Below are 26,461 nucleotides of genomic sequence, written 5' to 3'. Positions count from 1 at the left end.
TTGGACATGTCCTTTAAAAAAATAATAATATTTTGCAACCTTGATAGGGTTTGTTATTTTCGAAATTTAAAGTTAAATAGAAGCTCCTACCTTGGTTAACGTTAGTTGAAATTTGTAACACTCTTGACTCGATAAGACTTCAAATAATGCCAAGCTGATAAAGCATCTAGAATATATCAGCGTGATGCCCGGGGTGTGGTGGGGGTAAAAAGAACGTAACGGGCTCTGATTGGTCTTTTCTTAATGACTGACAACTGTCAATCTTTTGGGCAATTGTCTGTAATAAAGAAAGTTTTTTTGTCGGAACATTACAATAGAGACATGGTCGACACCGGAAGCCGCGCAAGAAAAACTTTTCGCACCCAGAGTAAACATTACGAGAAAAGCGAAACATTTTTTTAAGTTGTAATTCACCGACTTTCTCCACGTCGTGGGGACTTTATTATTTTAATTTAACTGTCTGTAAAGGTGTACGTATTTTGTTGAACAGTTTTCTTTAAAAATGATTTTTACTCTTGATCGGCCAGAGCGCATTTAGTATTGATAATAAAAATACTTCTTTCCGAAAAAGCAACTAGGCTTAAACTGTGTTAGTTTTCAAGTTACAGTGGTGAAGAAAAAAAAACATTTCATCGCTGGCTTTGGCAACACTTATCCTTTCTTAGGACAAATTTTAAGAAAGGTTTGGTCAGAATCGATCAAAGGGAACAACACATATTTATTAAGAATAACAAAACAGGCGGGAGAAGGAATGAGATAATTATACAACGCGTGAAGAAAAACGGACCGTTTCTTTTAATCTTTTGCTTTCTTTTTGTACACATTTTCAACAAGCCTAAGTTGTGTGTTTTTTGCCAACAAAGGGAAGGAAGAAAGTAATAACGCCATTTATTCACTAGATTGGAACCTTTGAATTGCATTCCTTTTGTTCTGTTTCATTTCTATGAAAACAATTTTTGCAAACAAAAGATTGGTCTGTAAATTGGTAACAGATACTCGTATTCACAAAGAAATATTAAACGAAATAACATGACTTTGATACAGCGATCGACGAATTTTAGTCGGAATAACTGAAAATTTTCTTTGTTAAAAAACCTATTGCGTGAAATAGAGACAAGCGGCTCGTAACCAAACTTTCCCATAACCGAGGCAACTGCGAAACTCCAAAGACGCGAGCTGCTAGAGGATCAAATTTCGAAATCCAGGAGCTCGGAGATGTCAACTAGGTAAACAAATGAAAAACCAGCAAAAAGACCGCTATATTTATCCGCTCTAACCGAACCCTTGTATTGCATTCCTTTTTCTCTGTTTCATTTCATTTCTCTGTTTCATTTCATTTCTATTGGGCTATTTATAGCGGTGATAGAAATAACGTGGTAATGACGGAACGTACAGAAAACAAATCGTTATTTTTAATGTCTTTCTTGTATTTTCTTTATATTTAAACCAAAGTTGTCTTTGTCTGGTCAGTTTGGGAAAAAATAGAAAAGTGCTAATGAAATCCCCATATTTATCAACCATTGAATTGCATTCCTTCATCGCTGTTTCATTTCTATGAGAACAAGGTTTTGAACGAAGTAAATTAATCAAAAGCATTTACACACCTAGCGGTCGACGTATTTATACAGTATACCGTATTTATTGGATTAAACACGAAGCGTTTATAAAAAAAATCGTAATTCGAGTGCGGCGTTTATTCGAGGGCGGCGTTTATACGAGGGTGGCGTTTATTTTAAATTCAATTTTTTTCTTGCTAACAATAGTATTGTAACTGAATATTTGAATTTTCAAAAACAGAAAAATGTTTTAGTGCTTGTCTGAAAAGGTATTTTCAATATTTTAAAACATTGTTCCAATCAAAGAAAACATTTTTTGAGGCTTGTTCAAACTTGATTATTAGTGCATTTGCGTTTTGCCTTTATTATTGGAATAAACGCCGCATCATGATGTGGTGTTTATTCGAGGGCGGCGTTTTATTAATATTTCTGCCCTAATGCCCGGCGTTTATTCGAGGGAGGCGTTTAATCGAATAAATACGGTAAGGAATAACTGCCATGTATGTATCTCTTTTGCTGACGATCCTTATGCATGGCACTTTTCTTTTTATTGTATTGTATTAGTAGTTTTTATATGGGCCATTAAATTGTAATAAAGATAAAGATAAAGAACTAAAAAATATATCAGATAATTTTGATACAGCCTTTTATATTTGTTATTTTCGTTGCTTTTCAAAAGTGAGGTAGCTTCTTTCGCAGGGTTGTGCTATCGGAGAGACAATTCTTCGGGTCTTACCATGTTAGATCTTTGCAATACGTATTAAAAACTTCGCGCCATTGCCTTGTGCAAAACAGGAAGCAAAGAAGCAAAGATGGTATGGTGGGACGGCAGGGACGGCGGAGCCGGGGGGGCTGGGGGGGCTTTAGCCCCCCCACTTTTTCCGAAAAAATAAAGACTTTTTAAGAGAAGAGTCTCTTAAGCCCCCCACTTAAAGTCACTGGTCAGCCCCCCCCCCCCCCCCCCCCCCACCACCTGGAAAACTGCTCCGCCGTCCCTGGCCGACGACTGCTGGGCGTTCAACCTTTGTTAGGGGAATTCGCAACAAAGCGGGCTGTACTTGACACGATACATTCAGTGAGTTTGATACACATTGCTGCACATGGTAATGCAGAAAGAGGAGAGATTGCCCTTACGCCAGTTTAGGAGGATTATGACACCAATAATTTAAAAATGTCCTTGTGCTCTTTTTCATTTTCTCGGGCTATTTTTCATTTTTTCATTTAATGTTGACCAATAGAGCAACCTCCAGTTGAACGATAGTTGAACTTAATTCTTTAGACTCTAGTCATAAAAAAGATGCCTTTCTGAGACAACTAACATGGGCAAAAAACAATTTTACTATTGTACATATAAACAAAGTTTCTCAAGTCTCCTCTTGCTTTTTGTCTGACTCGGCATCTCCTTCGAAAAGTCCTCCCGTCTTTCTAAGAGCCCCACAAAGATAAAGACAAACCAGAATTAATTTAGATAGATAGATAGATAGATAGATAGATAGATAGATAGATAGATAGATAGATAGATAGATAGATAGATAGATAGATAGATAGATAGATAGATAGATAGATAGATAGTTTATTGATATTCTTACATGACAGTCTAAAAACTGAATTGCGTAAAAATTTACAGAGATAAATTATTAAAAATACAACTATTAAAATCTATTATAACTATATTAAAAATACAACTATTAAAATCTATTATAACTATATTAAAAATTTGACATAGAAGGAAAAAAACTATGTTTAAAACGATTTGTTCGAGCCTTACATGCTTGAAAATGACGTTGACTTCTGAGGTTATACATATTTACATTTTCCTGTGGTATGTACTTATGTAATTTGTGGCTACTATCGAGCATAATCTTATTAAAGAGTTTCTTGCACAGGATAGAACGTCGTTCCTTTAGGGTGCTTAGATTGCAACTTGATAGGATATCCTGATATGATGCTTGTGGATCGATAATAAATAGCGCGCGTTTCTGTACACGTTCTATATCGTCGCTTAGGTAAGCGGGAAGGCTATGGTGAAAAGCCGGCGCGCAATACTCTAGAACTGGTCTTATGCATGTACAATAGAAGTTAAGAATGACCTTTCTTGGGACACAAGCTCTTTTTAGTAATTTGATAAAATATAGTCTTTTGTTGGCCTTCTCAGCATTTTATTTAAAAAAAATACAAATTAAAAACTGATCGGTTAGAAAAGCCAAAGCCGTTACACTCTATCATTTTGTTAAAACAACTCAATTTCTTACATGTCCCAGATGCCACTTCTATGAAATCAACTCCGACGTTGAAATGTTTAGTAATCGTCTTCGAGTACTAGTCTCCCTCGTCATTTAAGCTTGTTTCACACCGGTAAAACAAGGTTGTTTCACTGGTGTGATCTAGGCTTAGTATCGTTACTTTAATAACTCTTATTATAGAAACACAAGGTGTTTCCAATTACAAGTAGAGCAGTTTTCAATTGAGTGTCGTAAAACCAAAACCAAAGTAATTACTCTGGCCAATCACAAAGGACCCAGACAACCCAATGAACCAATCAAAACTCGAAGCAAATACATGTAGCTGGCACGAAGCACGGGAAAACGTGCGTAAGCGAGTCACGATTGGTTTTGGTTTTAGTTCTGAATGGCTGAGAAAGTGGCGCGAGATTTTTAAGCCAATCACTAAGCATAGTAATGCAAAACCAAAGCAAACGCAATTTACTTTCGACACTCAAGTGAAAACCGCTCTATAACAGAGAATTTTACGAAGGCAGATCAGAAAGACAGTAAATAATGCGATCCCCTCGGGAAAGCTTGTTCATAACAAAAAAAAACATTACTCTGCAACCTAATGCCATATATGGGTATAGTAAGGTACGGGTGGAAACATCCTGCCAATATGAAAATGGTAACTATGCACGTCTATGTAGTCTATGATAGGATAAAACGGTCAATAACTTTAGACTGAGATGTAAATATAAAAATGTTAATTAATAATAGCCAGTACCCAACAACAGAGCTTCAAGAAGTAATGGATTCTATTTCGTCCATTGTGGAGCCAATTCGGTGGCAAAGGAAGAAACAGTAAAACTATTCTTGGGATTTTGACACTTTGATTCTGTCCATTTTCTCGGCACCCTGAATAGAAATATATCTCTACAAAAAACTTACCTATTTTTTTCCAAAATCGAATGTCACGTCATCTCCAATCAGCGTAAACGGTGCCCAGTCGGCAACCTTGGGAAAGCCGTAACCACTCATCCACTTCATAGCCTTGTGAAGAGATTCACTGGCACTTTCTCCACGAACAAGGTGCTCGTAAAAACGACTCATGAGCTGTTCTGTTGCACTGTCGTCTAGTGCCCACAATGCCACAAGTACAGAGCGTGCACCGGATCCTATAGCTAGGAACGCCCGAGCGATTCCAACCACTCCCTCGGCTCTGATCTGTCCACGTGCACTGTGACAACAGCTAAGTACTACCAGTTTCGTTCGTAGTTGAACTTTTGAAATGTCAGACATTGTCAATAGGTAGTCCATGACTTTTAGAATCTAAGAAGTTGTTCAAACTCGCTCGCCGATTCTCTCGCTTTTTTGCGTAGAAAAAGAGAGAGGCTGTGGACAGACTATAATTCTCCAAAGCCTCCAAGAATTTTTCCGCAGTCATTTGCCAGTAAATGAAATTTTGGTTAAAAAATCCACCGCTCGCGGTTAAAACATTGGTTTTGAAAAAGACATTTTCAAACTTTTTATTCATTCTTTCATTGATCGCTTGGATAAAGATTTTAATGGCTTTCGTTGGTCTGGGGCGCGTGAACAAGAAATGCGTCTCTCAACTTGCCATTGTTATTTTGATCTGAGCCTGGAACTATTTAACACCCTGTCATTTTTTTTCTTTCTTTCTTATTCTGGCTCATCCTCGGTGCAAGAACCTGTGAAACTCACCGGTGACGTAAAACAAAGAATGAACAAAGCAACAAAGAGCGTCAAAAGCAATACAGAGCAGGAAAACAAAAGCTCCAAAACAAAGAAAAATATCACAGGTTCTTACACCGAGGTAAATCCCTTATTCTGGTTATTTTCATTTAGTTTTTTTTATCTCCTTTAAATATTTTTAGACTTTTTGTATATACACCTTATTGCAATAACGTTGTCATAGAAAAAAGAAAAAAGGTAAATAGGAATTAATAAGCGTAGTTTCATTACTGATAGCATTTACAGAAAACCCACGAGTTTTTATCTGCACATTTTGAGTACACCTTTTTATGCTGTAACAAGATAAACTGATTTATTCGTATTTTGAGGCCATTTGTATGAATAAATTTCATGCATGCGCTTAATTAATTCCTATTTGATTTTTTCCTTTTTTCTATGACAACCTCATTGCAATTAGCCGTATGTCAGTATTGTGTTCTGGAATGTTCGATGTTCCCGGGTTTATCGACGGCCGATCAGTAGTGTGGGAGCTCTCGAAAGCTTGTACTTTGGGGGCCAGGGAAATTTTTCCTGTTGATTGTTCTATTGTTCTCTAGAAAGGTGGCGCATGCGAGACCTTCATCCGACCCAACCACAGCGTTCAACGCACGCAACATGTCCCAACATTGTTGGGACATGTTGTGAAGCAGCTAGACAAACACGCAACATTTGTGCACAACATGTTGCAAGCGTTCGGGCCACCCTGTTGCGGTATGTTGGATGCGCAAATCGAAATAGTGCGCATGCTCCAGCGCAACAATGTTGCATGAACGTGGCCAAACGAGTACAACATCACGCATAATCCAAAAATGTTGCGAGATGTTGGTCCAACATCATCCAACATGTTGCAACAGGGTGGCCAAACGACTGCAACATGCTCGGCGCAACAATGTTTGGATATGTTGCGTTAAAATGTAGCGTTCGTTTGGCCGGGCCTAAAGGGCCACTGTAACACACTCTGAACGTGATCAGAGGTCGCTCCTATTCAGCACCAAATGAAAAGAAAATAATCGATACACTTTACACAAATGATTTATTCACTATCATTACAGAATAATTCACCATTCACCTACATTCATGTTTCGTGTTCTTGAGTGCAATGCAACAGTTGATTTATTTCAAAACACATTAATCTCTTTAATACTGTTTGTTACAAAAATATTACAAGTCTGTCACAATGACCAAATAAATTCGGGGCCAGGATTGAAGCACAAAATTGAATAGTTCCTTACAAATCTTAAGGGATATAGAAAACTTAAGATTTTCACCCAAGAAAAATGATCATACTGTTATTGTCACAGGAGAATGAATATCGACCCAAAACAAGTGAACTACAAGTCATGATCAAACAGGGGCGTAGCCAGCTTCTTGAAGAGTTGTAGGCCTGGCCAACCCCTTTTTGAGGGCTGGGGGTTGTGGGGTCCGCCGGGGAAGGTTCCGAGATTGAGACGCTAGGAAATACCCTCTCCATCCTTATTTTTGGTCGCTCTGTATGTATTTCGACAGCTCCTAAATTTTAACATTTCATTTTCTATTTCATCTTTAAAGTGCATTACCTTAAATTTGTGTCTATTGTACATTAAAAATACGAGTAGGCTCAAAAATTTGTAGGCCCGGGCCTACGGGTCTATAGGCTAGCTACGCCCCTGTCAAATATTCTGCTTCAACCCTGAAAGCCCTCGGGTTTGATATCTCCATTCCAGACTTGAAAAATACAACTCAAGCTCGCGAAGTAACATTCGAGGTTTAAAGTCAGGTTGCACGACCCTGTCTACAAAATTTATCGGAAACCCTATACTATCCCTAGCAATTCTTCTTGAATCAAGAAATATTTTCTTAAAACTCCTTCTTGTCTACTAATGTAGTAGTGAGAGTCATAAACTTGGCATCACATCAAATTGTTCATGATAATTAATTTTACAATTAATTGTTCAATCGGTTCATTATCAAACGAACAATGAAATTATTGTGCATGTGTACATAACATCTTGTACACGTGTGATGGGTACAAACGATAACATCTTCAAAAATATTCATATTCTCTTTTAACAGCAAATTACAATTGATTATGTTCATTAAATTCATTATCTCCAATATCTTCATCTGCCTTTGCAAGATTCTTTTCTGCCCTTTACGCTTTTCTGTGAGAGTCTAAGAAGTGTATCAAAATCCATCTCGTCAGATGACGGAGGACGACTGTACTCTTGTTCCTCAAGATAACTTGTGTTTGAGTCTAAATAATAAAAGGAAAAGATACACATAGTTCACTTCTTTATCAAACTTGTATTCTACTGTAAACTTATCCATGCATCTTTCACTTTAAGTTAGAAGTTTTTTTTAGCACAGGGGAGAGGCATTATCATTGCAACTTGACAAACATGCAGAATATAAAACTACAGTAACAAAATATGGAAATAAAAGTGGTCATTTTGTTATCTCAAGTCAGTGTTGCTCTTTTTTTTTGGGGGGGGGGGAGGGGGAGGGGATGGAAAGGTGGGTGGGTTAATTCTTGAAAAAGGTATTCCTGGAAATTCAAGTTGAGATAAACAGATTTTATAACATTAAATATATATATTTTATCAAACATATAGAACTTTGCTGTTTTTAAAGAGACTACCGGTATGTCACCGATTTTAACAGATTTGTGAACAGCCAATGTATGCATATTCTCATATTAGGAAACTTAAAAATAATGGTCCATTTTTATTAAAAAAATGCTAGTTTAAAAACTGGGGTTTGGCTGCAGAAGGCTCAGATGGAAATGGATTGTAATACTGATTTTCATGAGTAAAGTTGCCTACCACTTATACCAGAACAGTTTAGACCAAAAATTAATCTGCAAAATCCCCAAAATATAGTCCCTTTAAATAGGACTGTTCATGTACGTCTGCTTATGTACCGGGTACATGGGCTGTTTTGGTTTATATTTACTACAATATGGTTACAGTCGAAGCTCTTCTAATGGACACTCTTGTAAGCGGAAAGCTCTACTTACGGCCGCCTTGTTTGATACCCCGTTTTAACTCCCATACAAACTCTGTATTTTTACATTCTCGTAAGCGGACATTCCCGTAAGCGGCCGCGGACACTTTCATAGATTACGACTTAGACTTTTTCTTTGTTTTTAAGTTCCCGTAAGCGGACATCCCAAAGAAAATCCTATTAACAACCTATGTATCTTGTTTTTATCAATCAACTTCACATCACCGTTCGTCACAATGATTTTACAGTAATTCCAGTACCATATTTCAGTGTTTGTTTTGTCGTCATCCACGTCCGTCCGGTTATTGTTAGCTGGGCAAGCTCCCGTAAGCGGCCATCTATCCCCTACACCTCTAGCGGCCGCTTACGAGAACCATTCTCGTAAGCGGCCAACTCCAGTTACGGACACTTTTTTCGCGTCCCGAGCGTGTCCGCTTACGAGAGCTTCGACTGTATTTGGAAATGCTTAAAATTGTCATTTTTGTTTACATCAGGCTTTAAAAAAATGAGCGCCAGTATTCCAAATGAACGTTGGTCTACATGTACTCACCAAAGTCAACATAGCTTCCACCACAAAACTTTCTTCTTCCACCAAAGCAAATGTCCAACACAGGAAGACATGAATCTTCATTTCCCCCTGAAACATAACATTGCCACAAAAAATTTATAACACATGTAATTATATATCAGCGACTAAATTATAAGCAACAAAATACCAAGTCATTCAGGAAATTTTTTAAGTGCACTGCACATTGCATTTCATGAACATAAAGTGTACATGTACTCACTAACGATACCCTTAATATTCCATCACTATTTTTATCAGTCTAAAATTAAAGTGGGATCCTGGTTTGTCCAACTCCCAATAACTTGAACAAAAAGTTGTTTTTGTTGGATTTCCTTCCCTCAGCCAAACACTGCAGTTTCACTCCCAAATTTTCAAACCTATTTTCTTTGCCCTAAAGGCTATGATCTTTAAGTAATCAGGATTCCACTGAATGTACGAAGAAGTAAATTACACATCAGGAATGTGCAGCACGATATCAGGAACATTTGGCTTATAAAAATTCCAATTTTGCAGTCAGAAAAATTCTAAAATGCACTTGTTTCTTAAACGTGTTAACTACAGATAATAATTACTCCTATAACTGTGGATAAAACATGCATGTTGTCCAATTTTGACCATACTGTACATGCAATTGCCAAAGAGAGTTGCTTGAATGGCAGTTTTGACTAGTATAGTCCTTCAATGAACTATATTTAATTTCCTGTGAAACAACAAATATCTAAAACTCACTTTCAATTGCTTCAGCTGCAGAAGAGTAGTCAAAGAATGTCACAAAAGCATAGTTGTCCCTGTCAGAAGCAATTCAAGCACACATTTAATTTCCAATGGTCCATGACTACAGTGTACATGTAATGTATGATTTCTTTAATCTTCATCTGCACTTAACATGCATCACAAATTTATATAGAGATATACTGAAAGTGTAATCAATTAGTAAATCAATGGATAACCTTAATCAATGGAAGTGTTTGAAATCATGTATTTTTTTAATTTAATTTTTTTTTGCTTAAATGTTTCAAGGTGGACTTGATCTTGTGCAAGGAATAAGATTATATTATTCTGTGTCTTCCTCCAGGGCTAGTTAAGTTTTTATCCATTCAGATTATTTTTTTGATCACAATTATTTAAACAATATGAATTTTTTTAAAAACAACATACATGTGTGTACATATACACAACCCTCCAAGTTAAGACCATTTTAATCGCCATGGTGACTAAAATTTTGGAGCTGGCGACTAAATATGAATCAAGGTCGCCAGCCTGGCGACTAAATTTGAGAGGAATGATTGTAAGCATCAGCTTAATTTGGTGACTAAAATTTTTCACTGGCAACCAAAACTTGAGTAAATGGTGGCCAAATGGCCACGAAGGAAAAAAGTAAACTTGGAAGGTTGATACATGTATAGCCTATACCAAAATCTTGTGGAAAGATCTTAAATAATCTAATCTTTAATAAAAACTTATCTCACCCTTTGTCCCGGAAGTGGACAGTAACTTTTTCAATTGGTCCAAATGGACGAAATCGTCTCCAAACATCATCTTTAGTTGTCTTGTTTGATATTTTCCCAATGTACACTATACGCCGCTCCTCCTATAATTGCATGCAACAGAAACGTTTAAGGTTGCTATCCTTTTTACCATGTTACCTTTATTAACAGAGGGTACATTTACAATTCCTTTCTGAAATTTAAAAGAAAAGGAAGCCAAAATATCAAACAAATAATATTTTTTCAAAGATCAGGGTGTTTTGTTGGACTGACCCTATAAACAACTTTCATATAATCATGTTTTGAATATCAGAGAATTAATGTGCAACACCATTCATATAATAAGACAAACTTTCAAAGCCTACATGATTACTGTCCAGAAAAACATTACTTATTATTGCATGCAGTCTCTGTTCTTTTTGTTGCATAAGGTTAAATGCTTTTAAATTCAGTTACATGTAACAACACCTGTAAAAAAGTTCTAAGTTCAAACCATCCCTCTTTGTTTCTATGGGCAATAATGCCAACTTTAAGCAAAAAGCTCACAGTCCCAATAATTATTAACAGTATATTACAATTATTGTTGATTACATTTTGTATGTCAAATGAAATACAAATCTACTCCTTTTACATCACTGTACCTTTGCAGTGCCTTTTATGTTATGGTCAAACTTGAAGCCCATCTTCCTTTCCAGCTCAATATCTTGAACTGCTTTGTTCTTTTTCTCATCATTCCTCTTTTCTAAGCGATCTTTACTACGGGACCTTTGTTTTCTTCTATGACGGCTCCTGTAGCTGTCAGAATCTCTATCGCTACCACTTGAGCGTTTACGATGCAAGTCAGATTCAGAACTTCTAGGATCATATCTGCGTTTCCTTTCATTCATAGTATCTTCATCTGAACTGTCATAATCTCTTTCATCAGAACTGTCATTTGAGTATAAACTGTTCCTTCGGCTACTTTTCTTGTAATATTTTTTATCTTCATTGCTGTGTTCATCAGAACTGCTACGTTGTCTGCTACGACTTCTGTAATAATGACCATCTTCATCAGAACTACTATAATCTTTGGAATTATCTTCGCAGTATGGCCCTCTATATCGCTTTGGCAGTACTTTTTCTTTATCTGTAGAATTTTTGTCGCAGCTCAATCGTCTCTTCCTAGTTTGGTTCATTTCAGTTCCATTAGAAATCTTCTTTTCACTTTCCTGCTTGAGGTCTGGCATTACAGCCTTTTTAGGACTGTCTGTAGATTCTGATCCATTTACAATTGAACAGTCATTGACTTCAGGTTTTATTGACGGTGCTTTCCTCATTGGAAATCCACTGCAGGCGTAATTGTGATCTGTTGCGTGGTTATCAACATGTAATTTCCTATCACTTTTAGAGCTGTCCATGTGTTCTTCCAGACCATTGTTGAAAGGTCCATTGTTCATTAGGTCATGAACTTCTAGCCTTTCTTTTTTTACTGTTATCGGCAAATTCTTAGAGATCTCCATATCAAGGCAGGATGGGCCACTATTTTTTTCATCAACTTTGAAGTCAATACCTAAGTCTTGTGCCTCTACAAAGGAACTTATCTTGAGTGCAATAGTTTCTGCTTCAGCAGACGCATCGTTGCTGAAGATAGAAAGAAGGAAACATGTTATTCTCTGACTTCTAAAAAAATGTAAACACAGAAGAACTCTCAGGAGCTTGTGCACATGCATTAAAGATTGAATTGGAATTTGGAGTGTTGTTTTTTTTTGCGCAGGGAGAAAACCAGAGAAAAAACTCTTGGGGCAAGAACGAGAACCAGCAACAAACTCAACCCACATATGACATTGGACTGGAATTGAACCTAAGCCACATTAGATTATCATAAATAGATGACCCTTTAACCTACATGTAATTCAAATGTTCAAAAAACACTTAGTTTGAAAAGATTTGCTAAGAGAAAACAGAGGTAAAGTTCTGGATTTCAAATGACAACAAAAAACATAATACATGTGTGAAGATGTATAACGATCTTCATGAGAAAAATTCTGAGGACACTGTAGATGGAAATGGTATTGAAAACTTACAGGGATGAATGCAAACTCAATGATGATGGTGAGGAATCCAATGAACCTAAAAACAAGAGACAAAGGCTTAGCAGGAAATGATGACATGCCAGTTTTATTACTAAAACATCAATAGAGGCCTTTTAAAGCATGTCCAGTTTCAAACAACTTTTTGTGTATGCTGCCCATTTCCAAAGATAATATGGACAATCTTTTTATGTTTTAGTGCAACACACAATGTTTTTTTACAGCATGCATACCTACATTACATACAAAACCTTCAATACAATACAATACAACACAACACAATACACACAACTTACATGTATGTGATCAATTAACATTATAATGCACGCAGATATATTTTTGCGAGTTGCAGAGTATTTTTCTGAGCAAAATATCTGCGCATATTATATGTTGAACCATCGAATAAGGCATTTATTTTTCCACTATTTTTTCCACTAAGTTTGGGTCCTTTAGTCCGACCATTTTGTTGAGCACTCCGCTTTCTCCGCTTTGTCCGTATTTTTGCCCTGTTCTACAGTGTAGTATCATTTCATGTTATGCCCATTCTCTTGACCTACATGTAACATAGTAAAATGGAGCAAAAGTGGAATAATATAACTACTAAGGCTAAAAACAATACTGATATGGACAATCTTAATGATGTCACAATTGCACTCACTCTATAGATTTACAAATATGGGAATGATTATCAACAACTTTAAAGCTGGCATGTTCTGACATACAAACCTTGTTTCTCTTCATATTCCAAGAACTGCTCCAATAAGGCACTGACATCATTAGCTTCAATGCCTGAAATAGACCAGGCAAGATTATTAAAAATGTAGCAGTGAATTACAGTCGAGCATTGAATGATAAAACAACCCTGCAGGAAAAGACCCGACTGTCCCTATTACATTGCAAGGTTTCATGGTCTCGAGTTCTTACATTAAATTTAATGATTGTTGCTGTCATTACATTGAACTTTGGAAATACACATGTAATACTTAAGCAAAGCAGACTCCTTGAGTTATTCAAAGGGTGGATAACACTATTCATTGGGTAAATTGAGATCCACTGGATAACTATTGACAAGCAGATACAATGTAGTGGTGGATGGCGTTATCTCTCCTTTGAACAACCTCAATCAATCCTGCCCTGTACTTTCTGTAAGGTAAAGTCTGCATCGAGCCTAGTGGCCCATACAGGTCTGAGCTTATCCCGTTTTATGGAGCATGAAGCAACTACAATAGGAGAACTGGTATTCCCTGGATGGGATGCTATTTCATCGCAGGGTTACCCCGCGTACCCCTAGCATTAGTTTGTCAGTACCCATTTATACACCTGGGTGGAGAGAGACACTCGAACCCAGACCGCTCCATCCGGAATCCAGCGCGTTAACCATTAGGCCACTGCACATCCCTTACTTTCTGTAGTTTGCTTTAAATTAATTAAAGACCAGAACTTAAGGTGGCAATCTACAGTACAATACCTAAAGATAAGGTGTTCTGCTGCCACTTCTAAACCCCAGTACCCCTTTTCAGTACAACTACATTGTGGACAGTGCATACAGTTGAATCCCAATAACTCAAACTCTCAATAACTTGAACCTCCTAAAAACTTGAACTTAAGGTTAGAGCTATCAGGATTTAACTGCATAAACATGTACTTGCATACTCATCACATACCTTCAATTAATTCACCCTCTTCTAAGTCACTTTGAAGACTGCCATTACTACCAATATTATCCTATTCCCAAGTGAAAAATATAACAAATAAATTAGCTGTGTATTTGAAGGACATAACAAAATTAATTGGCCTACAAGACATTCATCACACAGAATGAGACAGTATTCATGGCTTTCAAAGATAAAAAAAATTAACAAGGCTCAGTTAGGGAAACATAATTAAGAGTTATTTTTTTAGTCGTAATATTTCGATGGGTTTAAATCACCCTTTGAGTACCTTTTGCAGCCTTTTGTTAAAGGATTATGTATTTCCATGGTAAGCATTTTAAACATTATATATATGTACGTTTATTTTTAAAATTTACAGAAATTAACTTGTGTTGAAAGTTCTGTGATTTAAGAACAACTTGTTTCTATTTCTAGCATTTCTTGAATCAAATAAAATTTCAGTACAAAACACGTGGAATAAACAAACGACACTCTTAGACTAATAATTGTTGTTTATGTGTTAAACAAGCTTTTAAGCCTAAAATATTACTCTAAAATACTCTCTTTAGATGAAAACAAGTTCTTAATACCTGGGAAACTTCATTATTCGAAGAACTGGTGACTTTATCGCCGAACAGGCCCGGAACGAACTCAAACTTGCCGTGTTCGATTTCGCCTTGTACCTCGTGGCACGAAGAAGCCATTGAAAGTTTTACGGCTTCAGTTTCCTGCATAAGGATTCTATAAAGCTTTTTCAGTTGTATAACATCAAAATAACTCGTTGAATTTCAAACAGTTACTAAACAACCAGCTTAAACGCCACTATCGCAGAGAAATTTCGGATTTTTCACAAGCCTTCACTCGCCGGTTGCCCAAAGTTCATGCGACCACGCGGCGGTGAAATGTACATGTTGCGTCACAGCATGCAAAATGAACCCCAAGGGACCAATCATCGAGGGAGAACTGGGACGACAAACGGAAGATGCGTACGTTGGATCCAGCGGTTTTCCCTTGTAATCCAACATGGCGGACGAGTAATAGGGTTTTTATGTGTCTGAAAATGTGCCGAAAGATCAGTTGTTATCATTTTGATTTGGAATGTTTCGTCAAATTTTAAAAGGCGTCAGAGTGGTGGTCACTCACGGTGGTCCAGCTTTTCGTAAGCAACGGATTCCTATCGTAGGTAGGCTTTAAAAATATTGTGTTTAACCGGTATATATCTGTATATATAGAAGCTCAAGTAAGCTTATAAAGTTAAGCCTAAAGCTAATTGTAGCTTACTGTAAGTTTATATTTTATATACGGTATATGGTTACAGCAATTGCAGAATACCCGGCGAGCCAGAGCATACGTTCAATGTACATGTATGCTCACTGGTTCTGTGCTCACGGGAAATTATGACAACTGCGGGACTGCGTGAGCAGCAACTAGCATTTGAAGATGTAAAAAGGGGGGCCTTGTATTCTGCAATCTAGCCATATCATTTAAGCTTTTAAGACATGTTTTTAAAATTGCACAGTAGTGTGTGTAACCTAAGTCTTTCTCATGGGTATAAACCACGTCCTCAGTGCAACTTTTTTGCTACAAAATCAGAGTGTATTGAGTGTGGTCTGGAAACAAGTAGCAAGGTACATGTACCTTATTACATGAAATTTTTGCAACATGATATTTTTGCGAATTTCGCGATTCCAAAAAAATTGCAAAATTAAAGTGACGCGAACAATAAGTGTCGCGAACATAAAATGATGTGGAAATTAAGTGACTCTCGTGTATGTCAAAAATCAAGAAAGAATAAGTTTAGTACCACTGAAGGAAGGAATTTTCAATGTAAATGGATGTTACCATCAATTGACTCAAGATCAATAACTCATGCACGTACAAGCATGACCTACAAGTTTGTAGACATTGTGAGAACTGCTCTGTTGCTGCTATTGCCAAGATTTACTCCCGCCCTTCTGAAGTGAAAACTTTCTAATAGTCAAGCCTATATAGATACGGGTACTCCTGCATTCCTCCCAGGTGGCAAAAGTAGTACTAAACTTTATAGGTAGGCTTACATTTGCTAGTCCAAAATTTGCCAGGTTATCCCTTCGCCACCCCCTTCATTTTGTCAGGCTGCTCAACAATTCCCTGGTGCTGTAAGTGAGAGGAAAGAGTCTTACGAAACAACACAACACAACGACCCAGGCAATGCAGCACTAGAAACTGGATCACTCAATTCAAAGTCAGTCACACACCAATCTCAAGACTTCAGACTGCCTCCCACATGTACAAGTTTGTTTAAGTTTCATAGAAGTGAAATTCGAACTTTTATAGCATTTGATAACAACGCTCTCCAAAAATAAGCCCTTCTGAAAATAAGCCAACTAACAAGGCCCTTTGATCAAAAAAAGCCCACCCAGGGTTATAACTTTTCAGAATTTTACTAAACTTCAAATTGGCAAAGCAAACGTCTTTTATTGGCAAAATCACGGTTACATAACAAACAAGGATGATTTTTGAGCATGGTAAATGACACTTTCATACAAATTGAGATAAACTTGAAAAAAGTCGGGCCAACATTTTTCGAGTTTACCCGAATGCAATCCGTTTTAATCTTCCCGAGTTTTGTCCATCAGTGCCCCTTTTTGGCCTTTCTGTGTTTCTTTTGAGTTCTTCCACAGTTTTAAGCCCTTATAATTTTTGTGATATTTCAGTTAATTCTATGACCAGTGGGTCAGTGCCGAAATTGCCTAAAGTTGCATGACATAGCCCCTTTATTTTTCCTTCCAAAACAGTTCCAAGGCAAACCCAAATACAGTGTGTACCTTTTTTTTTTAGTAAACCAAGTAAGGTTGTCGTCAAACCTGATCAGTATTCTTGAGCCGCACTTGAAAAAGCTTGTGAAGCAGCATGGACAGATTACTGACAGGTTGTCAGTTACTGAGGTATGTAGCATTAAACTTGCTGGGGATTGTCACTTTTCATTGACGATACTTGGTATAAGAATAGATATTGTTATAAATAACACAGTGTTAAGTTAACAGTTTATTTTAAGGCTTTCACCTTTCATATGTTTATAAACTTTTCACTGTTTCATCTTTAATGAGAGTTTTCCAAGGTGGTGCAATGATTTTCTTTTGTTGATGAAGTCAAGGTTATCTATTTTTTATGAAGTTTCAAGCATTTTAATCATGTTGAGACCCTTTTTGATTATTCCTTGAGTAACAGAACAGTAGAGTCATATTTTGGGTCAAAATCAATTCGTTTTGAAGTCTAAATGGTTAAAACTGTTTCTCCAGGTATAAACCAAGAAGGCTCCTGGGGAAGGCTTACTTGGTAAAAACTGCTTAGACACCAGAAAATTAGGTAACCTTAGGGACTGAAAATTCATATAAAAAAGGGAAAAACTAATCAATAAGTTTTAGCATTGTAATGTAGCACTAGCACATACTGTATTCTAATTCAATTCAGTTGCTCCGTTTCCTTAAACTTGATCTAGAATTTTAGAGTTTCTGTTTCTTTTTAGGGAGATATTCCATCTGCAAGTGAACACAGGACTTTATCCAAACAACTGGCTAAACTTTCACCCATTGTTCAACTGATGAATAAGATTGAGACAAAGGAAAAGGTATCAAAATTTAGAATTACCGGTATATTGCAGATTGATTTTTAGCTGTAAATTGCATCACAGTCTGATTGTTGCTTTCATGTTAAAGGAAATCAAGGACTTAGATGAGTTAATATCAGAGATTGGAGGAGAACTGGGTAATTTTGCTGAAGAGGAAAAGTCACAGGCCCTCAGTGAAATTAAGGAACTTCAGGTAAGCTGGTTTCAGTAGCATTAAGCGACTAGGAGTAATTCTACTCCCCCCCCCCCCTGGATGGGATGCTAGTCCATCACAGGGTTACCTCCAACGCTAAATTTGCCGGTACCTATTTTTTACACCAGGGTAGAGAGAGGCACTGTGAGAGTAAAGTGTTTTGCCCAAGAACACAATGCAGTGACCCTGGCCAGTGCTCGAACCCGGACCGCTCAATCCGAAGTCCAGCACGCTATTAAACCGTTAGGCCATCACACCTCCCACAAGCATTTAGGAGTATTCCTATTCCCCCTGGATGGGATCCTAGTCCATGATGAACTAGTACATCACATTGAGTGAGAGTCAAAATACTCTCAGAGACTTTCATGATGTAGAAACCAGAGTTAAGCCCTGGCCTCATATGGGCGAGGTTAATAACTGCTAATCTTATTGTCAACTTTAGCTTGTTGGCTTATAATTAGATGGGGCCTCTAATGAATTTTATTATTGCTAATAATTAGTCACTTGGTTCCAAATTTTAAATTAATACCAATAAAAATTGTAAACATTGTTTGTTTTTAGGATGAGTTGCTCAAGGCCCTCATACCTCAAGATGATGCCGATGAGAACAGTGCTATTCTGGAGCTAAGGGCAGGTACATGTATGTTTGGATGCAGTCATCAATGGTTTCCCAAATTCGCAAACTACACTTACCGGTAAATCCCTATAACCCAAACCTCCCACTAACTGGACCCTTTGAACTCCTCAACAACTTAAACCCTTCATCACTTCCCCTTGAAAGTTCAAATTATCAGTATATTAATGTAGTTTAAACAGGTCTACATATGGCCATGTAGCCTTGTTTATTCAAAGGATGCAAAAAAAAAATAATTAAAATGAATCATTATCAAATGGATAAGTTTTACATTGTTTATAAGAAGATAAGCAAATATTTCGTCAATTGGAGGTGGAGGAGGCCTAGTGGTTGGGCAGTGGACTTGTTATCCGGAGATCCCGGGTTCAAATCCTCCGTTTTGCCTCTAGATAGATTTGTGTTTGGCCATCTGGAATTCAACTTCTCCACGCTATGTAAATAGCCAACTGGTCAGCCTCCTTCCAGATGGGGTTTTTAACAAGTTTATGTTCAATTATGTTCAGTGCTTAATACATTGACACTTAAATAAAGTTATTTATTTATTTTTAATAGTGATCTGTCCAGTGGATAGAATTATCTTTCCATCAAAAATATGTTTAAAAACAATATTTTTTTTTATATTGTGGTTTACAGGGACTGGTGGAAAAGAAGCATCCCTCTTTACTCAGGAAATGTTTATCATGTATCAAAGGTTGGTCATCAGAATAACCTAGGTCTTGGTGTCATGCTGTTCAGCAGAACACTCAACTCTCACAGTGCATCTCTCCCTGCGCAATCTGGAATGGCCAATAACAAAAGAAACTGGCGCAAATTGACATAAATGCAGGGCTGTGCTCTAGCAGTGCCCGGGTGCCTCAGGTGACTTACTTTTGTCTTTGGGCCACCTGTATAACTTCTCTTTCATGAAAGCTTTTAAGAGCTGGGCACCCAAGATTTCTCATAGAAGAACCTTCAGGCACCCTGCAATAATTCTACAGGGTCGTAATCAGGTATATAGGATCAGGGATCATAGCCTCGGGATCGGGATCATGGACCCGGGATCCCAGGTCACAAGTCATGGCATGTCATGGGATCCGGATCAGCCAATCAGATGGGATCAGAATGGAATTAGGGATCAAATGTTGGTACATTTTGGGGATCAGAAATCAAAATCTAGAGCTGGAATTTGGGATCAGCGATGAAAAATTATACCTGGTTACGACCCTGAATTCTAGGAGCACAGCTTTGAAATGCTGCAACTGATAAGAGGGAGAGGGGGCAGGGTTAAGGACCACAAAAGCCTACAATGATGGACTTAACTCCAGGCAGAATAGCAGTACCTTTGTCACTTCAACTGACTTCTCTGATGTGATCCCTGAGATTATGCCATAGGTCAACTTTTCTAACCTTCTTTTTTCACACCAGGTTTGCAGTATACAAGAAGTGGAAGTTTGAAGTTCTAAATATCAGTAAAAGTGAGAATGGCGGAATTAAGGTAGACTATGATCTTGACTATGATCCAAAAAAACAGTTCTGTTTAAAATGAAGATTTGTTTGTAAATTATTTACTTTTTCAAATGCAAAACTGACTTGTGTAAAATATAAAAATAGGCTACAATTCCCCCTATTTTGAAATAAATGAAGAAGCGTTCTCAAGTCAAATACTCGGAAAAAAGATTATCCGAGTTCCCCCAACGGGAGTCAAACCCATGACCTTCCAGAATACCGGTTGGACGCCCTAACCTCTGAGCTATGGGAGACTCGTGGTAAGCGAGGTCATATACTAGGTTCATATGTGTGACACAAGTCATGTCCTGCCAAAGCTGCAAGGCTCAATATGTCGAAATGATAAATGTGAATAAATTTTAAGTGGAATAGTGACTATTTCACTTTATCCAAGTCACTATTCCACTTAACATTTATTCCCCCTATTTTGCTAACAACTATTGATTTAAACATGTAATGCACATTAAACATCATTCCCGTTCTCTTTCTCCTTTCTCTGTAACTAAATTCATTTTATTTCTGATCATTAAACCAAACCCTGATCACGTTTATCAGACCTTAGTCAAACTGTGTGAAATTATTAATTACTACAAATATCATGTCCCAGTGGTTTTAGCGGGACTCCCTATAAAGGCCTATACGGAGTACCCCCTCCTCCTCCCCTCCCCCGGGCACCTTGTGTCACCTTGTCCCCCAAACTCGCATCTCTGTTGCTTGGGATCACAATACCACTTCCTTAGGGGCCTGCAACTACATGAACACTCTTGTTTGTATGTTTTACAGGAAGCTTCTGTGAGTGTTGTAGGTAGTGGCGTGTTTGGCACATTGAAGGTAAACGTCAAAGTCCTTTAAAATTCTTTATTTTCGTTTGATGTTCGTTTTATAGTATTATTAATAATGAAATGTGCTGCAAGGATTTAGGAGTTTGTGATGTCTGGTACACTGTATCTCCACATCCGGCCTAAATAATAGACCAGAATGTGTTTAATTAGACCACTTTTGCCTCCACGCACAAAGATCCACACAAGCGATCATGTAAAGTGTAATCATATTGTTTTTTCCTTTTTGTCAGTTTGAAACAGGTGTTCACAGAGTTCAAAGAGTTCCATTGACAGAGACAATGGGTCGTGTTCACACCAGTACAATGACTGTAGCAGTTTTACCACAACCAGAGGAGGTAAGAGTGTTGTAAGATACGCTATGATACAACTTAAGACGAAAGTGTGGTGAGGCGGCGTCACCTACATTCGATATGATACGATACGGAACGGTACGGTACCATACGTACGGCGCGGTTCGGTACGGTACAGTACGGTACGGTACGGTACGGTACGGTACGGTACGTAATAAATCAAACACGAGAGACAGTGTTTCATCGGGATATCCAAACACCGAGAAGAGAGTTGGGCATAACTAAACAACTACAAAATACAGGGCCACTTTTGAAAACGGATAAATCTGGTGGCTCGTTTGGCCTTTATAAGCATGTATATGCGCCAGAGCGGTGAGCCACTCAGTTCAAATAGTTGAGCACATGTAGGTCTTGACTCTTCTCATGTTACTAAATGACCGCCCTGGCGTCGCAGTGGACACCGGCTTTGTAAGAATAATCGTAAGAACTGTCGTTACGTTTGGGTAAAATACTTCATTCGTTATTTCAATGGTCTCTACTATACCATTGGGTTTCTCCAAAGGATGTGCCTGCCCACTTTGTCTTCCATCTTAGAACTTCATTGCCATAGGCTACTTTGTTAGAAAGAACTCCCCCGTAAGTTTTGTTCATCTTACCACGCACTTCTCTACTGGGGATAAAGATAGTGACCTAGAAATTGAGACTTATTGCATTGCGCACAATGCAATAACGCACAAACGAGCCAAACGAGCCACGAGATACACTGTCTTCAAAAGTGGCCCTGCATTCTGTTGCTCCCTCTCGGGGTTGGAAATACGACGCACAGCGGAGTATTTTTTACGGAATTCGAGGTGCTTGTATAGCCGATAAAACACTGTCTCGAGTGTTTAATATATATTGTCAATCGAAACAAAAGCTACGGAGTAAACGGAGAAATAAAATCGCAAAAAATCTATGCTAATTTAGACCGGGTATCCAAACCTCCTTCACGGTTATGATTTTCTTTGTTTTAACTTGATGAATCATTTATGAGTTTGAGAAGTACGGCTTGGTACGGTACGGCACGGTAAGATACGTACGATACCGTGCTACTACCGCTCCCCCCCCCCCCCTCCCCAACTAACCAAACGACTAGAGCAAGTTAGCAGTCATATTGACTTCAAATTGAAGGAAATATTTACTTGGGGAAACTGAAAGGAAGAAAAACACCCCAGTTGGTAATGATAAACCAAAGGGAAGAAGGATAAGGAAGACTTAGACAGATTAAAAACACTTGAGAAATTTTCCCACTAGTTCAATAGGGCTGATGAGAGGTTGCCCGAGGTCCCTAATAAGCTTCTGTAGTTCTGCGTGAGTTTGGTTCAGTTTATTTTAGCACGATCGTTGTTTTATTCTGTTTCGTTTAGGTAGATGTAGTGATCAGACCAGACGATCTGAAAATTGACACATTCAGAGCATCAGGGTGAGTGATTGGTTTATCTCATTCTTGTGCTTAATTTGGATCAAGAATGACTCGCATTCAGCTGAAGGCTCACATTGTCGGGTTTGGCAAATCGTCGTAGAAACACTCGGAAAACTTTCTGATTCTTTCTGTCCAATCAAAAACAACACGTGCCCTCGTCAGCTTGTCGCCATCAGGTCACGTCGTTGCTTAGCAACGCCTCTGACCAAAACCGCGGGCTCTTTTGGTTCTCGCAGACAATAAACCGAAAAATACTGATGACGTAGCTCTGCAAAGATCCGTGTGAATTTTCGCGCCAAACCCGAACAAACATAGCTCTTAGGCTGCCCTACAATTTGAGAATGTTCTGAAACCAGTCCAACACTTTCTCAATCATGTTTTACGTGTTTATTTCAGTGCCGGTGGTCAACATGTAAACAAGACTGATAGTGCTGTACGGATAACTCATTTACCAACAGGACTGGTTGTTGGTTGTCAGGAAGACAGGTCTCAAATTAAGGTACCGTATTTTCTCAATTAAACGCCCCCGGCGTTTATTTCAAACTTGGCTCCATGGACCCGGCGTTTATTTGAATGGTGCAGTTTATTGGAGCAAAATGTTTATTAAAGAAGGGTTTTAAATCATTATTTGTGACATGAATGTAATTTGCCATCATACCTAAAGCATATTACACCTCAAATAAATGCCTGAAAGGCTTACTTACCACTCTAGCTCGGAGACCCGGCGTTTATTCGGGGCCCGGTGTTTAATCGAGAAAATACGGTATGTAACATACAGAGAGGCGAGAAGCTGCCATACATGGACGATATACATTGTCTGAGATGACAGAAAGGACTTTGTAAATAAAATATCTGCACAGTAGCAGGTCAGTAAGTCAGTAAAATATATTGCATTCTTCTGGCTGTCTTTTCTAAGACAAAATTTGTGAGGCAGCGTGGCCGGGTGGTTTACCGCCTGGGGACCCTGGTTCAAATCTTCCACCCTGTCACTGACTCACAGGATTTGTTCGCGGTAGTCTCGAGTAAACTCCATGACCGCACTATATACCCAAGAGGCTGATTCACGATTTTTCGTGTTAGAATTGTCATTTCTCAAGTAAGAATTGTTATTCTCAAACTGCAGATCGTGGGTTTTCCTTTGGTGTTGTGTTTATCACGCGCGTCTTAAACGCGAGAGACCGAGGTTCGAGTCCTTGCCTGCGAACCACATCTTCACATAGTATATTGACAATATTAATGTAATATTATATCATTCTTTCTGTTACACTTTATTTATTGTTTCTGTAGAATAAGGCCAAAGCCTTACAAGTATTGCGGACCCGGCTCTATGATATGCAGCGTCAACAAGCGGAGTCAGAGAGGACCGAGGCCCGCAGAAAACAGGTCAGTAGTTCTACACAGAAACGTACTTTTGTGGTACTTCGTATGGGACCTTTCGTAGGGTGCCGGGATTATATAAGTTTGGGAAAAGCCTTAAAAAAACTCTCCACGTTTGAATTGGGGTACAAATTCCCAAAGCGCCGCTATTTTGGACCATGTGAAGTCATAAGATCCTTTTCTCGGAAAACAAGATCTCTTTTGTTGCGTATGAGGTCGTAAAACTAAAAATCCCATATCGTTTTATTTCTTTGGTGCGAATACGATATTAAGTTAGGTAGTGTTGTAGAGTGGTATAAAAACTTGGCAAGTGCGATTCCTAATTTTTTGTTTTAAACGAACACTTTTCCCTTTTGATTAGATTGGAAGTGGAGAGCGTTCAGAAAAGATCCGGACCTACAACTTTCCACAGGTAAGTTAATTTAATTTTATGAATTCTGACCAAAATACGTGTGTTAAAAATGCCTTTCAAACAACGACAACTCACGCAGTATTTTGTTTATTCCGTAATAACATAACCAAACGACCATGCCACCGTTATCGCAATCGGTTGGTAGGGACTCGAAAGCTAATTTGTAGTTACTTTATCTCCATAAGGGCCGAGTGACTGATCACAGAATAGGCCTGACCGAGCATGGCCTGGAACTGTTCCTTGAAGGAGAAGACAAGCTGCATGACATGATCCGGGCTCTACAGTCTCAACATGAAGCCGAGGCTTTACAGCAGCTAACAAGCCAATACAGCTCTGGAGACAAGTAAACGGGTTAGCAGCAGAATGGACGGAAACAAGTCATGTTTTTTCTCTATAAACCAGAGAAAGTATAAACGGCAGAATGGGTCTACGGAAGAGTCGTTTGCATAAGAATAGGCAAATGTGCAAGTCAACAGCAAATTCGTCGGACAGGGAAGCCTCAAAATAATGATGGTTTACTGAGATGGAAAAATAAGAAAAAACATTGTCAACCACAAAGGAAAATTTATATGGATCACGCACGATCGAACTTTAAAGATTTGGCCGGGTAATTTTTCATGGTGTGCCATTGTTACAATATAACTCATAATCACAAAATAAATTTTGACAGTTCTTGTCAAAAAAACAAAACTAACTTAAGTAAAACCTGATCTCACAAAGGCATTTCTGATATATAGAATTTTCTCTCAACTTGCCCGTTTTTCTCGCAACAGTATTTGCATAACTTTGGACCTTGCTTTGTTCAAATCAAAAAGCTTTTATGAGCATTTTTTTTTATCAAGGTTGGCTTTTATTGTCTCAATGAGTGCCAAACCACAAACATTTATTTTTTTATCACCAGACTAGTTTCCACTCCCTGATATTTAATAAAATTACGATCGACCTGGGATCTGCCTTCCCTTGATGCAATGCGAGGAAAACAAATACTTCCCATGATGCCAGCGAAAACAAAACTGGACAAACGTGTAATACTTGTAAAGAATTCCAGAAAGGAAACAATTTTCTATTTATATCCGTGGACATATGCCATAGAAGTGATGCATAATTATATGGAAGTCTAGACCTTTGGGAGCAAATGATTGAAACGTTGTCATTTTGAAATAGCTGATAAGAAGTTTTATGAGTGACTTGTAATTTCCATATTTTATTTGAAATGCTATCCGCCCTTTCAAGGCAATTATCTTTTAAATGTCAATGCAATAAAGCCTTCTTTTAGCTTTCCTGCTGTTTTTCCTTTTATCCTTTCGCTCACATTGCAGCCGATGTTAATTATTAAAAGCTTTCAAGTCAATGTATTGTTTCTCCACAAAAACGTATATTTGCCTTGTTTTGAATTTTTAATTTCCAACAAAATTGAATCGATAAACGAACAAAGCGATGCAGAAATTTTAAGATAAGAGGTTTAGAAAATTAATTTGCGGTAAAATAATATAGTTCTTATTGTAAACTGCCGCTCTTTTTTTTTTTGTGCTTGTGGCTTGCAATTCATATTAAATTTATATTTCGTGCAGCTTGAGAGAGTTACAACATGATGTCATAGAAACAAGTAACTGAGGTTAAAAATACTGTACACCTGTTTCAATAGATGTACTTAGCTGACGAAAATGCAGTACGTTTTTTTTTCTTTTTACCACTGTTAAGCCAGATAAAATGAAATCAATATTTCAGCTAAAATACTGTGGGGAAGTTAACTGAAATTGCTCCGACACTTCATGTAAAATTCGCCCAAATACATATTCGTACTGTGAATTTCCAATTACTAGTGAATAAAATTCAGATCGAATATTAGCTTTCCGTCTTTTAATTAGAATCTCTGTGTCACT

At 37.9% G+C, this 26,461-nt stretch overlaps 2 protein-coding genes and 1 long non-coding RNA gene across 3 annotated transcripts in view; 1 reads left to right on the top strand and 2 right to left on the bottom strand.

Moving 5' to 3' along the window:
- Positions 1-500, bottom strand: part of LOC144642982 (uncharacterized) — a 4,328-nt gene extending 3,828 nt beyond the window's left edge. Inside the window, exon 1 of the long non-coding RNA XR_013568819.1 lies at positions 91-500. This is a non-coding gene — a long non-coding RNA (uncharacterized LOC144642982). The remainder of the gene's footprint in view (positions 1-90) is intronic.
- A 6,031-nt stretch (positions 501-6,531) lies between these two features.
- Positions 6,532-15,175, bottom strand: LOC144642918 (uncharacterized). Its single transcript, XM_078502022.1, has 9 exons — positions 14,864-15,175; positions 14,286-14,346; positions 13,348-13,410; positions 12,616-12,661; positions 11,194-12,172; positions 10,535-10,656; positions 9,795-9,853; positions 9,048-9,134; positions 6,532-7,748 (listed from the first exon to the last, which is right to left on the bottom strand). The coding sequence occupies exons 1-9, from the start codon at positions 15,005-15,007 to the stop codon at positions 7,615-7,617; spliced, it is 1,695 nt and encodes a 564-aa protein (XP_078358148.1). The 5' UTR covers positions 15,008-15,175; the 3' UTR covers positions 6,532-7,614.
- A 103-nt stretch (positions 15,176-15,278) lies between these two features.
- On the top strand, positions 15,279-25,858 carry LOC144642934 (peptide chain release factor 1-like). Its single transcript, XM_078502043.1, has 14 exons — positions 15,279-15,456; positions 17,094-17,200; positions 17,782-17,883; positions 17,972-18,076; positions 18,638-18,710; positions 19,344-19,401; positions 20,115-20,184; positions 20,979-21,026; positions 21,268-21,372; positions 22,734-22,789; positions 23,186-23,288; positions 24,077-24,172; positions 24,528-24,578; positions 24,764-25,858. Exons 1-14 carry the CDS (start codon positions 15,372-15,374, stop codon positions 24,923-24,925), a joined length of 1,221 nt encoding a protein of 406 aa, XP_078358169.1. The 5' UTR covers positions 15,279-15,371; the 3' UTR covers positions 24,926-25,858.
- The last annotated feature ends 603 nt before the right edge of the window (positions 25,859-26,461 follow it).

This window comes from Oculina patagonica, chromosome 2, assembly GCF_052425735.1.
Source record: "Oculina patagonica isolate OP01 chromosome 2, crgOcupat, whole genome shotgun sequence".
In the NCBI taxonomy this organism is placed as follows: domain Eukaryota; kingdom Metazoa; phylum Cnidaria; class Anthozoa; order Scleractinia; family Oculinidae; genus Oculina; species Oculina patagonica.
The sequence above is the reverse complement of the archived record's forward strand: the minus strand, read 5'-3'. Positions and strand labels throughout refer to the sequence as shown.

Bases quoted from the DNA above. Each gene is read 5' to 3' on its own strand.
- LOC144642934 (XM_078502043.1), top strand. From the start codon at position 15,372: ATGTTTCGTCAAATTTTAAAAGGCGTCAGAGTGGTGGTCACTCACGGT. The intron at 22,790-23,185 runs GTGAGTGATTGG...TGTTTATTTCAG, and splicing joins GACACATTCAGAGCATCAGG to TGCCGGTGGTCAACATGTAA. The intron at 24,579-24,763 runs GTAAGTTAATTT...TATCTCCATAAG, and splicing joins GGACCTACAACTTTCCACAG to GGCCGAGTGACTGATCACAG.
- LOC144642918 (XM_078502022.1), bottom strand. From the start codon at position 15,007: ATGCAGGAAACTGAAGCCGTAAAACTTTCAATGGCTTCTTCGTGCCAC. The intron at 10,657-11,193 runs GTACAGTGATGT...ATGCAATTATAG, and splicing joins ACATAAAAGGCACTGCAAAG to GAGGAGCGGCGTATAGTGTA. The intron at 7,749-9,047 runs GTGAGTACATGT...TTTATTATTTAG, and splicing joins TGGAAGCTATGTTGACTTTG to ACTCAAACACAAGTTATCTT.